Genomic DNA, 15,374 nt, shown 5'->3' on the forward strand with positions numbered 1-15,374 from the left:
TGCAAGAAGGAATGAAGTTGTGAGGCATGCAACTAGGTGAATGAACCTTGAGGACAGTATGCTGAATGAAATAACCCAGAAATGAAAAGACAAATATTATAACACCTCACCAATATGGACTAACTATAATGTGCAAATTCTGAGAAGTGAATTTGAGAGCCTAGGTTATCAGTGAAGGTCTATTGCAAAGGTTCCTAGACTGTAAGCTCTTACAAGCAGTCACATCTATTCTGGAGTTGTAATGATTATTTCAAAATTCTGAGATCCTAAACTATTCATATATTACCTGGTCATTCCCTGGAACTTCGGTTATTTGTTTGACACTCAAGACTCAGAGCTAGATTTCTGCAGCTATGGAAGTCAGAATGGGGAAGTGATCCCATACAGCAACTGTTAAAAACTCTGAAAAATTGCTCAGACTTCAATTAGAGATACGAATGAAATTGATCTGGGTACAACTAAGGTAAATCAGACTGACGGGTAAAGGATAATACTGATTGCATTTTAAAACTTCAGCTTTTATGGTAGACCAAAAGAAAAGATGTTTATTTGATGCAAAATTTATATTTTTGGTAGCACACTATGTAAACAAATTTATATGGTCAACTTATTTGAATACCATAAATACACGGAAACTTGAATAGGGAGTGAAATCTTATAGGTTTGTACAGGTTGGTGGGTTGTCCCAATGCATCCCCAAGTAATCTAGGCAAAAGATTAAAAAGTATTTGCCAAGTCCCCTTGAGGGACTGGGTCTGGAAATATTAAATTTCCAGACATGGGGAAGACCTGATATTCTTGCAATCATCCGGGTCTGCCAATTTGATGGACCAGGCCCTCAATCCTGAGGCTTGTCTTTATGAAACTTATTTCTGCAAAGAAGAAGCTAAGCCTAATTATGATTATGCCTAAGAGTCACCCCAAGAGAACCTCTTTTTTTGCTCAGATGTGGTTTCTCTCTCTAAGCCAACTCAGCAGGTTAATCCCACCTCGATCCCCCAACGACCAAAAGGATAAAGAGAAATGAAAGTTTCAGTGGCTGCGAGATTTCAAATAGAGTCCAGAGGTCATTCTGGAGGTTATTCTTATGCACAGTTATGCCTTTTCAGTTTTTGGTGTACTGGAGTAGCTAGATAGAAATCTGTTATCTTGTTTTAGGAACCAGAATGAATATCACCTTTTTATCTGGCCAAAATGTAGTATATTCCAGTCTAAACTTTCTTTTTAAATTATTGTTCCTGAATAACCTATTTCAATGTGATTGTAAAGTGGAAAGTTTTGGCTTTGTTTTGTTTTCAACTAAATAGAAATACAGGGAAAAAGAATCAATTTTAACTTTTAATCACACATTTAATTATTTACTATTATGGCTGTCATCAATTGTTCTATCCTAATAAAGCCAATTATCCTTAAGGACTGTGGCTAACACTAAATTCTGTATTACAAACAAAAGCTGAAAGACATAAAACCCTATGCTCTGTTTCCTGCACAGTTGTCAGCATGATGCTATAAAAATTTAAGACTGCTTCAACTCTCTTCTTTTCAAAATATTTCAGCAGCTTTTCACATCATTCAGAGATGGAAAGTAAGAGTCAAAATACTTATAATGATTTATATAAGCCCTTAGTCCATCATTTACTCCTTCATCTGATCTCTTACTACTCTGTCACCCACTTCCCTCAGCCTCACTGGCCTCCTTACTGTTAGCCTAACGTGCAAAGTATCCTCCCATTACAAGGCCTTTGGATTCTACCCTGATAGTTCCCATTCCCTACTCACCTTATAATGGAGGGATTGTTCCCTCACTTCATCCAGATTGTTATTGAAAAGTCATTTTGTCAATGACTGCTCTCTCTCTCTCAATCTCTCTCTCTCTCTCTTTCTCCCTCTCTCTCTCTCAATCTCTCTCTCTCTCTCTCCCCCTCTTTCCCTCTTCCTCTCTCTCCCTCCTCTCCTCTCTCTCACTCTCTCTCTCTCTCCCTCACACGCACACACACATGCCCCCTCCTTATGTCCTAGAGCACCTCTCTCTACTTCAGATACAAGGAAATTCTACAATAAATGTTTTATACATACGCAACTCACACTTTATCTTTCCATATAACCATAGGCTACTTACAGAATAAACTTAACACACATGCATAAACTACTCAAATCTACTCAAAAGAAAGTTACTGTCTTTTCAGATGCTAGGATTGGTGTTTTTACCTGGTAGTGAAGTAGGTAAAAAAAAGATGTAAAACCACTTATGCCTCCAAACATCAACTATATCCACTACTAAACACTGAGGATTTCTCCAGTCCCTTTAAATATTTACACACTACAGGAAAAGAAATCTTGATCTTCTTCTTCATGCAAGGTTTTCTCAATCTTGATGCTGAGTCCAAGCTCATTCTAGGATTTCTATCCCACCTTGCCAGGGGAGGTTTACACCCCTGGGAGTCATGTCCCATGTAGTGGGGTAAAGCAGTGTGTTTGCTTGCTGTGTTGGCTGACAGAAATAGAGGCCACATCTGAGCAACAAAAGAGTTTCTCTGGTGGTCATTCTTGGGCCTAATTTTAGTAGGCTTGGCCTATTCTTTGGGGATAAGTTTCATAAGAACAAATCCCAAGATTGAGGACTTGGCCTATTGATTTGGTTGTCCTCACTGCTTGGAAGACTATCAGGAATTCTCTAAATGGGGAAGTTGAATTTTCCTCCTTTCTCCCCATTTCCCCAAGAGGACTTTGCAAATACTTCTTTATTCACTGCTCAAATCACTCTGGCATTTATCACAGCATCACACCAACCTGTACAGATCTACAAAATCTCATGCCCTATTCAAGGTTCCATGTACTTATGGTGTTCAATTAAACTGTCCATATAAGTCAAATTAGGAAATACACTATCCAAAATATAAAGTTTTGTACCAAATAAACATTGCTTGCTTTAGTCTCACACAGAAGTTGAAGTTTTAAAATATGAATGCCCATCTATTTGGGCTACTGCAAATAGTGACATTCCTTTGTTCTTCCTCATGCAAAAACATTTTTTAATTTTTACATTTAGTCACTATCATTGTACCCTCTAGGCATGACTCCCAGGGGTGTAAACCTCCCTGGCAACATGGGACAGAAATCCTAGAACGAGCTGGGACTCAGCATCAAGGGATTGAGAAAACTTTCTCAACCAAAAGAGGGAACAGACAAATGAGACAAAGTATCAATGACAGAGATTTCAGAGTCAAGAGGTTATCCTTGAGGTTATTCTTACACATTACATAGATATCCCCTTTTAGTTTATGGTGTATTAGAGCGGCTAAAGGGAAGTACCTGTAACTGTAGAGTTGTGCTCTGTACATCTGTGTTCCAGTCGCTGTGTTTCTCGAAGATGATCATATAATGATATAGCTTTCACAATGTGACTGTGTGATTGTGAAAACATTGTGTCTGATGCTTTTATCGATGGTATGGACACATAAGTAAAAAATATGGATAAAAAAATAAACAAATAATGGGGAAACAAAGGTTAAAATAAATTGAGTAGACTGAAATACTAGTGGTAAGGGATTTGGCATGTAAGAGTTTTTTCTTTTTTCTTTCTTTTGCTGGAGAGATGCAAATATTCAAAAAAATGATCCTGGTGATGAATATACAACTATGTGATGATATTGTGCGCCATTGATTGTAACCATGCCAAGAACCATATGTCAATAACGATCAAATGTCAAGAATGTTGGCATGTCATTTTGTTGTCTATAAGTATAAAAACAAAAAAAGAAATCTTGATGACTAAGAACAAAATCTTCGCCGAATAAACAATTTCTCAAGAAAGCCTGAAGAGAAATTCCTTGTCCCTCTTTATATATACAACAAAGGGCTTCTATCCATAATGTGAAAAATTCTCTAAATTCAACAGTAATTGGCAAAAAAATAGATACTTTTCATAAGTGTATATAAAGATTTCAATATGCACATGAAAAGTATATATTCAACATCATAAGCTACTAGAAATGTGAAGGGTGGTACTGGAGAAAACCATGAACTAAAAAAACTTAAAAGGTAATAAGAAAGACTGCAATGAGAAGTAAAGAAAAAAAACATTCCAAATGAGCTTGAAAATATAGGCAATTTAGTAGATGATGGACAGTGCTATCCAGAGCGCCAAATCAAAAGGTTTCGGGAACTGGGGTAGGTAGAGATGGAGGTTTGGGGATTAATGGATAGAAACACGAATATACAGAAGAACTAAATGAAAAAGAGTAGGAAGATGACCTGAGGGTCCTCGACTTCTTGGGGCAATTAAGGTAAAAACAGGTAAAGAATGTTTTAGTCCCAAAGATCTCAGGATAGCCATGCAGAGCTTTGAGTACAGAAGACAAGGAGAGGAATAAATCGGTGCTTGGAAAAGGGAGAGAGACACTAAAATCACACAGAACTCTGGGCTCACTTCTTCCCACCTGCCTGGGTAGGTGTGTGGAGGTCATGGCACAGAGGATTCCGTCTTGATTTTAGCTCTTTATCAGTGAAAATTTTTAAAAATTTTATATAGTTTATTTCATTTGTTCTCATGATACCCCTATGAGATAGGTTAAAGGACTTATTTACATTTGAAAAAATATAAAATAAGATGTACAAAGAATGGTTAAATGACTCACTGAATCATACCACAACAGCCCTTTCAGAAATATGAATAAAAGGACCAAGAGTAGATGTTACCTCCTTATATACTGGTTTCAGTAAAAAGTATCTACTTTAAAGTTGTAGAACTGCGTTAAATACTGTTAAATTTTAAATATTGATTTCTAAATGTTTTGTTTGTTAATTTTTTTAATTAAAAAATTTTTAAATATTAACAAACTAAGGAGTAAAAATTCATACAAAAAAAAGTCTCAAGGCAAAATACATGTAGAGCAAGATAAGCCTCCCCTTTAATTCTTCACACTCCAAATTTTGTCTCTGATTTCTGGTTCTCATCTCTTATTTTTCATTTCCTACCCAGTAAAGATGGCCATTTATCTAGAAGCATATTTAATTTCTCTTTTTTTCCCTCTTTCTCCCCTCTACATGGAGCACTGAGTGTAAAGAATTAGACCTAAATCCTCGGTTTATTTCTCTTCAATGGTCCATACACACAAATCTTCTTTACATTTTAATTACATAATAGACACCTATACACCCATCAACACAAGATAAGAATTAAAACACTGACAGTAATTTCCATTTGCTTATAGAGACACAAACATCTTAAATGCTGTCACCAACCACCAAGTATCCTATAGTGATAGTGTGCCTATTACATTCTTGCACACAATCATACACACACAGAAAAGGTTGTATTTTTATGTTCTCACATTTAAAAATTAGAAGACTTTTATTAGTTAATGTATCTGTTTGTTGTTACTTACTATAAAGCTATATAAATTCACTTGGCCTCAAATTAGATTCTTACCATGTTCTACAAATCAAAATAATGAAAATTCCAAAACATTCCAATAAAAGCATATATACATAAAAACTGGAAAGTACAACACAGCAACAAAGGGAAAAAATTACTGAAAATGAAGTTAAACGGTAGGTGCCAAGAAGATAGTTCACTTGATAACAATGCCCACATCTCTTGTTTTTAAGACTATAAAAGCATCAACAAAATGATGCTACTCTCTGAAAGGCAAGAATCATGGTATTCCCTCGCTAATAGTAAGAGGGGAAGGAAAGTATAAGAGACTCCTTTACTTATTCATGAGATCAAAAGAAATAAAAGAATCCCTTGATGTTTTTATCTCTTTCTTTTGTAACTACATCTAGCCCCAGAGAGACGAAAGCACTATTAAAGCTATAATACCTATGAAAATTCCTCTGTAATGCCTGAATCTTAAAAAGAGTCTTAAACAACTTCTTTATAGATACTTTCAATTTTAAACTATCTTCCAAATAAAATCCAATTACAAATTTATTTTCTTTATTTACGAAAAAGTCATGCAGAGTTTTTACTGTTAAAGCAATGTTAAGGAAAACTATCCAAAACTTGGAATTAAAGCAAAATGGCGAAATTCAGCTTTGATCCAAAATGAAATAAAAGGGATTAAATTTACCATTCTGTCAGAAAAACTTTAAAAAGATATTTTTAAAATTCAAAAAATCAATTTTCTGACATTGGACAAAAGACAGCACAGCACACTGATCCTTCAGACAAGGGAAACTATAAATGTGAGTGATATGAATGCCCCAGCTTATTGCCCATTTGTTATGTAAACTACCTTTACCCTATGATGGCAGAGGTAGATGGCTGCAACAGATACTATATGGTTCCATGTTATCTGGAACTTTAACAAAATGTTTGCAGATCCCTACTTTGGACTACAGGCTATTGCAGGCACACCTATCAAAGAGAAAAAACAAGCATTAAAAGGATCAAATCACTGACAAATCATTGAACTGTATCCTAGAACAAAGCCCAAAATATTTAAAAGAATACAAAGAATTTCAGGCCCAGCAACACATAATTCACAATGTGTGCTAACCAATCCTAAATTCCCGGGCATGCAAAGCAGCAGAAAAATACAACCCATGATAAAGAGAAAAATAAATCAGTTCAGATTAGACAGACATTAAAACTACCCTGATAAAATATACTCTTTGACAAAAGAAAGTAGAAGAAAGCATGAGTCTGGAGTCTTAGTAAAAGAAGAGAGAGAAAGGGGAAGAAAAAGTATTTGAAGAAATAATGGCCAAATACTTCCCAAATCTGATGAAACACATGAATATATACTCCAGGGAGCACAATAAACTATAAGCAATATTACACGCTTGTAATATTAGAGGCTTGGTATAGAGAACTATACCAAGATAGATTATGGTGAAACTATGGTCAAAGTTCAAAAACAAATAGAGAACTGTGAAATCAGCAAAAGGAATCCTCAATAAGATTAAGAACAGATTTCTCCTTATAAACGAGGGGGGGAGAAGACAGTGGGAGGACTTATTTAAAGTTTTTAAAGAAAAAAACTGTCAGCCAAGAATTCTATATTCAGCAAAACTGTCCTTCAAAAATGAAGGCTTTTGTTTTTAATTATTTTGGAGGGAGGAGGGATTAAAATTTTCTAAAATAAAAACAAAGAATAAATTAAGACATTTACAGATAATTGAAGGAGTTCAATTCCAGGAGACTTACCCTAGAATAAATAATAAAAGCAGTCTTTCAGTCTGAAGAAAAGAGACACTAGACAGTGATGCAAAGCCTTAAGAAAAATGAAGAACATAGTAAAGGTAACTATATAGGTAAATATAACTGTACTTTTGCTTTGTAACTGCTTTTCCCTCAGATGACTTAATGAGAAGTTGTGTAAGATGATAATTAAAATCTATGCCTTTGGATGTATAAAGATATAACCTGAGACAATAACAGCATAAAAAAGGAGGGAGGTAAATACACAGTATTACAGTAGTTTCACTACTGAAACTAGGGTGATAGTATTTGAGTTACAGTGTTACTAGTTTGATGTGTGAACTGTAATTCCAAAGGTAATCACTAAGAAAAATAACTAGAAAATACAGAGAAAAGAAAAGAAGGAAATCAAAATGGCACCCTCAAAAAAGCAACTAAATACAAAAGGCAGTAAATAATTAACTGAGGTTAAAAAAAAAATTACAAAACAACATAAGGAAAAGAAATAGCGAAATAGCAGAGGTAAATCCTTCCTTATCAGTAATTAACTTAAATGAAAATGATTACTTTTCTATTAAAAGGAAAAGATTAGATGAAAAAAAAACATGATCCATCTATATGCTATCTACAAGAGTTTCTTTAGATGCAAATAAGCTAAGACGTCGAAAGGAAAAAGGAAGAAGATGGAAAAAGATATTCCACGTAAATAGCAATCAAAAGAGAGCTGGAGTAGCTACACTACTGTCAAACAAAATACACTTTGAGTCAAAAAATATTACAAGAAACAAAGAAGAATATTATATACTGATTCAATCCAGCAAGAATATATAATAATTATAAACAAAAGTGCAACTAACAACAGAATCACAAAATATATGAAGCAAAAATTGACAGAATTGAAGGGCGAAATAATTCTACCATAATAGCTGGAGACTTCAATATGCCACTTTCAATAATTGACAGAACATCTAAACAGAAAATCACGAAGGAAACAGAGGACTAGAGCAATACAATAAACCTAGTAGACCTAACAGTCATAAAATGGAACTCTATCCAACAAAAGCAGAATACACATTCTTCTCAAGTACACAATCTCCACAAATGAAATCTTAATAAATTTAAATCTTAGTAAATTTAAAAAGATTAAAATCATACAAAATATCTTTTCTGACCACAATGGAAAGAAGTTGGAAATCAGGAACAGAAAGAAAACTGGAAATTAAATAACACACTATTAAACAACCAAAGGGTCAAAGAAGAAATTACAAGGGAAATTACAAGATAATGAGACAAGTGAAAGCAAAAGTATAACATACCAAACTTATAGGATGCAGCAAAGGGTCTACTAAGCTAAGCCTAATAAGTATGCCTAAGAGTCACCCCCAGAGGACCTCTTTTGTTGCTCAGATGTGGCCTCTTTCTCAATAGCCAACTCAGCAGATAAATTCACTGCCCTCCCGACTATGTGGGACACGACCTCCAGGAGTGTAACTCTCCCTGGCAATGTGGGACAGAAAGCCCAGGATGAGCTGGGACCCACCATCATGGGATTGAGGCAGCCTTCTTAATCAAAAGGGGGAAGAGTGAAATGAGACAAAATAAAGTCTCAGTGGCTGAGAGATTTCAAACAGAGTTGAGAGGTCATCCTGAAGGTTATTCTTATGCATTATATAGATATCCCCTTATAGTTTATGGTGTATTGGAGTGTCTGGAGGGAAGTACCTGAAACTGTTGAGTTGTGTTCCAGCAGCCTTGATTCTTGAAGATGACTATGTAACAACACAGCTTTTATAATCTGTATGATCATGAAAACCTTGTATTTGATGGTCCTTTTATCCAGGGTATGGACAGATGAGTAAAAAAATAAGGATAAAGAATAAATAAATACGGACTTGTTAAAAAAAGAATAAATAAATAATAGGGGGGATAAAGGGTAAAAAGTTGGGTTGATTAAAAAACTGACAGTCAATGAGAGGGAGGGGTAAGGGGTATGGTATGCACGAGTTTTTCTTTTTTCTTTTTATTTCTTTTTCTGGAGTGATGCAAATGTTCTAAAAATGATCATGGGGATAAATACACAACTATGTGATGATAACATGAGCCACTGATTATGCACTGTGTGTGCATATGAAGATTTCTCAATAAAACTATATTTAAAAAACAAAAAAAATCATTAACACAAAATCAATAACTTAATACCTAAAGGAACTAGAAAAAGAAAAGCAAAGTAAACCCAATGTTAGCCCAAGTTCTGGCCAAATGACTCAGGCAACAAAAAGAAATAAAAGACAACCAAATTGTAAAAAGAAAGAAAACTATCCCTATTTGGAGATCCTATATATAGAAAATTTCAAAGAATCCACAACAAACCTAGTAGAACCAACAAATGAATTTAGCAAAGTTGCAGGGCACAACATTTGGCTATTGTGAATAATGCTGCTTATGAACATGGGTGTTCAGTCCTTTTTATGGTTCATTAATATTCCAGTATATGGATTTACCACATTTCATTTACCTGTTTATCTGCTTATGGAGAGTGGGTTGTTTTCACTTTGGGATATTATGAATACTGCTGCTATGAATATTCTTGTACAAGGTCTTGTTTGAAGACATGTTTTTGTTTTGTTTTTTTATTTCTCTTAGTTACATACCTAGCAGTTTAATTGTTGTGTCATATTATGTTTAACATTTTGAGAAATGCCAAACTTTTCAGGAGTAGCTGCACCCTTTTACATTTTCACAAGCAATTGTATGAAGGTTCCAATTTTTCCACATTAATTAATTCTCATCCACATTCGTTATTGTCTTTCTGCCAATCCTGATGGGTACAAATTAGATAAGAGGATATTTTACAGTAATGGAAAGGCTTTGCAATGATGCGGTAGTAACTTCACATCTGTCTAAACTCATCAAACTGAATGGTTAAAACTGGAAAGATTTTATTGCCTGTAAAATTTCTCAATAATGCTAATTTTTTTAAAAAAAACTTATTTTAAAATAATAAATTGTGACTTCTCATTTTCACATCTAAAAATTAGTTAAGATAAATGAACACAGATTTCCAAAAACACAAGTTCTCCATTCACTAAGACACTTTTATTCTTCTTTAGAGTTCAACAGTAAAATGCATCTAAGCTGTACTGATATTAATCAGCATCTCCATTACAGTTCTGTTTATTCAGGTCAGAATCATTAAGCTCACATGGAAGTTAGTTGCTTCATGTTACACCTTTGTTCGTATCTGATTCCAGATATCAGTCAACCTTTTTGAGGCTAAATTGTGGAAAGGCAATCAACATTTCTTTTAAGCCTTTTAAAGGTTTTAGAGTTAAGGTGAACAGAATTGGAATAGACTATAGCCGTCTTTAGGATTTTTTCCATCCTAATGGCTTAAAAATTTTTAATATAGTAAAACAAGATACTGGCTTTCCTATATTTGGACCGCATATTGACTGCTCATCACCCTTAAAACAACCAACTACCCCACATAAAGTGAAGATACTGATATAAAAAAGTATTTTATAACATCGAAATGGAAAAAAATCAAAGAAGCATATGTATTTTAATGAATATTCAAGTGAGAATGCCAATAAGCCTGTTTCCTCTTCTTTGAAATACACTTGTGATGACTATAAGTCAGATGGCTTACTTCTGGTAGACTGCTTGTATTTTGGTTGAACAGCCTTTTTTTTTTTTATAAAGGATTTACCTATTTGAACATAGTTGTTAAAATTTAACAACAAACCCTTCTAGAGAAGTTAACCAGAATTTTTAATTTCATACAGCTGAGAAAATGTGATAAAAACCACATTTAAGATGTCTGGAAAGGATGAAATAACTAATTGTACCTTAAGAAAAATACTGAAAACCCAACAACTATTTATAAACTAATAAAGAAAAAGTACCAAGTTGTTGTGCTCATGCTTGTTTCTAAAAAAAAAATAATAATTTTAGATTCATATTTTTAAAAATTAGCAACAACTAGAATTTGTCACTGCATGGGTAGCCTGTTTACAAAAATTAAAAGCTTGAGAAACATTTAGCATTTTCACCAAAAAACAGTAATAGAAAGCTGGACTTTCAGTTTTTTAAAACCTTTTGAATTAATTTTACTTGAAATAAGGTTCTAGAAAGATGGGTCTTGAAAGACAGTAACAGTTCTTATCTGATATAAGAATACCATTTTTATATCATATCTTTCTAGAACGTAATACTGCAAAACTTCTAAAGTATGTCTAGTGAATCAAGAAAGTGATAAATCATTGATAATAGTCATGAAAAGGAAGAGAAGCACATAGCATGTTGACATGAATAGATGCATATTAAATGTAAATGTAATGATAATCATCTATAAGACAAGAGGATAGCCAAATACTTCAATATTTCAATTTTAGTTAGGGACAAGCTTTCCACAGAAACATCCACAGAAAAAGAATACTCTCTTCTTCCAAGTCATAACTTTCAGAATCTAATTCTGTGCAACAAATAAATATTCAAAAAATATTTATTAACACCTTATATCAAGCACTCTGTCAAGCACCAATGATATGGAAAAGATAAATGACAAATGAGCAATTAAAATGTAAAAATTAAGTACAAAAGAAGAGCATACTAAAGAGTGGGTAAGAACAGGAAGGGTTACAACCAAGAACATTCTAGAAGAGGAAATAGCAAAGTCCTAGAAGCAAGAGGATTATTCATTTCAGGAAATGAAAGTCCAGTACAACACTCAAAAAGTGCTGTTGGGGCAGAGGGAACATGATAAATATGGCAGACAATGCTGGAAAAGTACACAGTGAGGAGATCAGGTTACAAAACCCCTAGGAAACTTTGTATGCAGCAACTCTGTACGTATTAATTCTAACAGTGTTTGTATATATACAAACAAGTCATCTATGAATGAAGACAACTTCATTCTTCTTATTCATTGTACCTGTTACTGACTATTGTGGCTAGGATCTGTAGTAAAACAGAAGTGGTGAAAGAAACCACCCCAATTCTGAGTTGAGGAAGAATAAAAACATCTCCAACAAAGTCCCCCAAACACCCTTTCTCAGGAAGCTACTAAAGGATTTATTCTACCAAAATATGGGAATTAAACAAAATGGGTAAAAGAGAGGAGTAGGAAGCTACTACTTTTCATTATGAATTTTATGTGATCAGTTGCAGTATTATCATGGTATCGTGTGATACTTTCACGAATTATTTCTGCCCCAAGCAAAAGTTCAGAAAAGCTGAACATTAGTAATTAATTGGCATAAACAAAAAACTTTAAAAAAGAAAAAGGGGAATTCTGCCTTCATGAATTACATACTAAAAAAGAATATATATCAGAGTCCTTTGAAAACAAACAGCTCTTCTTGATTGCATGAAAGCCATCCAAAGAGAAAGGTGACAATTTCAAAAACCTTACAAAAGAGGATGTTCTAACAATCTTATAGGTCAAATAATTAACTAAAACACAAATATAAGAGAATACAGAAAAGAAGAGAAAGAGACAGACAAACTGAGATCTGGATATGCCATATAATTCAACGGCAAGGGGGAAAGTCTTTACATGATGCAGGATATTGTAGCTGTGTTACTTCTATCCTTCTATGTCATTTAAGCAGATGTATTCATTAAATGAACCCCTAAAATTCTTAGGCATAAGCACAATATTCTTAGTAAAAGTTATTCTCACTGAAAAATTCTAAAACAAATCTTACAAAGAGGACTTTTCACTTCAGGATAAATTTTTTTTAATGCAATAGCATTAAACTATTTTAATCCCTTCTCTTAAGAAATATTTCATGTAACCAAACCATTAATAATGTTTTTAGCGCACATGCAAAAACATTATTGAGGGAGCATAGGAGATTTAGTGAAAAATACAAACTTGACAAAGCTCAATGCATTAAATAGCCAGGTTTAACACAGACATATATTTGAATTTTTAAAAACAAAGATAAAATATTATTTTTAATACACCATTAGGAATATGAGGAACCTTTAGCTATTACAGCAGATTCAGGTCACAAACCCTGAACTCCATTCTTGACATAGCTAGAGATGTAGACAGGGGAGTCATCTACAAGAGAGATAATAGGGAAAGCTAAACCCCCCAAAACAATAATTATAACAAAATAAGAAGGGCAAAAGCATGGGAATAACCAAGTCCTGGGGAATACCTACATTAGAAAGCTAAACCAGAAATATAACAAGCATAGTATAGCCAGCAAGGAGGGGATCTGGGGAGAATGATGTTATGAAAGGCTAAAGAGAAGCGGGCTCCAAGAAACAGCCAGCAAAAGTCAGAGGCTAAAAAAAGAGATCAAAGAGGACAAAGATAAACCAAAGCCACAGAAGAAAGTGAATGGTCATATTGAATTGGTTAAGATTACCTATTTCCATCTCAAATGACAGAACTGAGAATTTATCTTGGGGGGAGGAGGAAAAGGAGAAAGACACTTGGAGGAAAACAGACTTTAGTTTTCATTCTTGTGGTCTGTAGGCCAAGATCAACAAAAGACAAACACTTTCTGAATAATTGTGGTTTTTTCATAATGGTTATACTCACCAAACTGCGGCGCAGGCAAGATTCTAGCAGCTCGAACTGGGCCATGTCGAACAGAGAAGAGCTCCTGTGCTTCCCCACTGATCTGCAAAAAAGAAAGCAGAAAATATTTCAGTAAATTAAATCTCAGATCACATCATTATTACAAAATTTTTTTGTCTATAATGTTAATGTATACATTTATGGTCAGCCGTACATATTACATATAATCACATCTCAAATTACCATAACAAGAAAATTGTAAGTACACATATTCAACATGAACAGGAACATAAAAGGTATGTTTGAGAAGTCTATAATTTTTACCTTTAAAAAACTACTGGCGGAGCCTGCCTATGCCAAAAAACAAGAACAACAACAAAAAAAACTATTGGAAGTTTTTTCAGTTCCTGCGTGATGATTTCCATTCTAGAGCTGAACAACTACGGTTTTTAAATTAGCGTTCAGTTTTCCATTTAAGCTGAATTTATACTGCAATATTAAGTATTTGTAACTTTTACAAATTTACAAATGAGAATGAAAAAGCAAAACATGGTATATGGCAAGGAACACTGAGGTGGAATATAAATAAAAAGATTTCAGTTATGGTTCTGCAACTAACCTGCTGTTTACATTGAATAAATCACTTAACCCAAAAGGCCTATCTTCTCATTTATAAACTGACAAGGTAGAGCTGCTAAAAGATCTGAAGAATACTTTTAATTTCAATACTGTATAAATAAAAAATATATAAGCACCCTCAAATGTAATCATTTTATCTCTGTCACTACCCTGTATGGATGTCTATTCATTTTGAATCATATCATATTAATTCCTCAAACATAAAGAGTATATATTCTACGAATCAAAGAGTAAAAAAGATATGCTAATATGTGTCAAGTGTGGAAACAACTGCCTTTCAAATATAGTAGCTTAAATTCTACGTATTAAACACTTATTTTTTTAATCTACTAAATTTATTTTAAAATTTGTTTCCCCTATTATTTATTTATTTTTAATCCATATGTTTTACTCATCTGTCCATACTGTAGATAAAAGGAGCATCAGACACAAAGTTTTCACAATCACACAGTCACACTGCGAAAGCTATATCATTATATAATCTTCAAGAAACATGGCTACTGGAACACAGCTCTACATTTTCAGGTACTTCCCTCCAGCCTCTCCAACATACCTTAACTATAAAGGTGATATCTATATAATGCGTAAGAATAACCTCCAGGATAACCTCTCAACTCAATCTGGATTCTCTCAGTCACTGACACTTTATCTTATCTCATTTCTCTCTTCCCCCTTTTGGTCTAGAAGGTTTTCTCAATCCCCTGATGCTGAGTCCCAGCTCATTTCAGGATCTCTGTCCCACATTGCCAGGAAGGTTTACACCCCTAGGAGTCATGTCCCACATAGAGAGGGCGAGGGTAGTGAGTTTGCTTGCCATGTTGGCACTAACACTAACTTAGATACCATTTGATCAGCTGTCAAAACAATGAATGTTCTTAAAATATCAAGTAGAAAGTTCTTACAAATATCTGCATTGCTATGGTAATAACCTATGTTACTAAATATTTTCCTGACATCAGGAAAATATGAAGATACAAATACTTTTATAATCAACATATGGAACTTTGCTATCTGAATTTGTAGATTTTTACCTTGTTGCCTTAATTTTAA

The 15,374-nt window shown here is 33.9% G+C and overlaps 1 protein-coding gene across 20 annotated transcripts in view; it reads right to left on the bottom strand.

The window, feature by feature from the left end:
* The window catches only part of BCAS3 (BCAS3 microtubule associated cell migration factor), a 726,008-nt gene that overhangs the window by 649,875 nt on the left and 60,759 nt on the right, over window positions 1–15,374 (bottom strand). For all 20 annotated transcript variants that reach the window (XR_013177676.1, XM_077165018.1, XM_077165019.1 and 17 more), the window contains one exon: window positions 13,707–13,788. Coding sequence is in view for 19 of the 20 variants with exons in the window: in XM_077165018.1 (XP_077021133.1) it covers window positions 13,707–13,788 (82 nt within the window). In the remaining variant the exon portion in view is untranslated. The remainder of the gene's footprint in view (window positions 1–13,706; window positions 13,789–15,374) is intronic.

Source organism: Tamandua tetradactyla, chromosome 6, assembly GCF_023851605.1.
Source record: "Tamandua tetradactyla isolate mTamTet1 chromosome 6, mTamTet1.pri, whole genome shotgun sequence".
Lineage (NCBI taxonomy): Eukaryota > Metazoa > Chordata > Mammalia > Pilosa > Myrmecophagidae > Tamandua > Tamandua tetradactyla.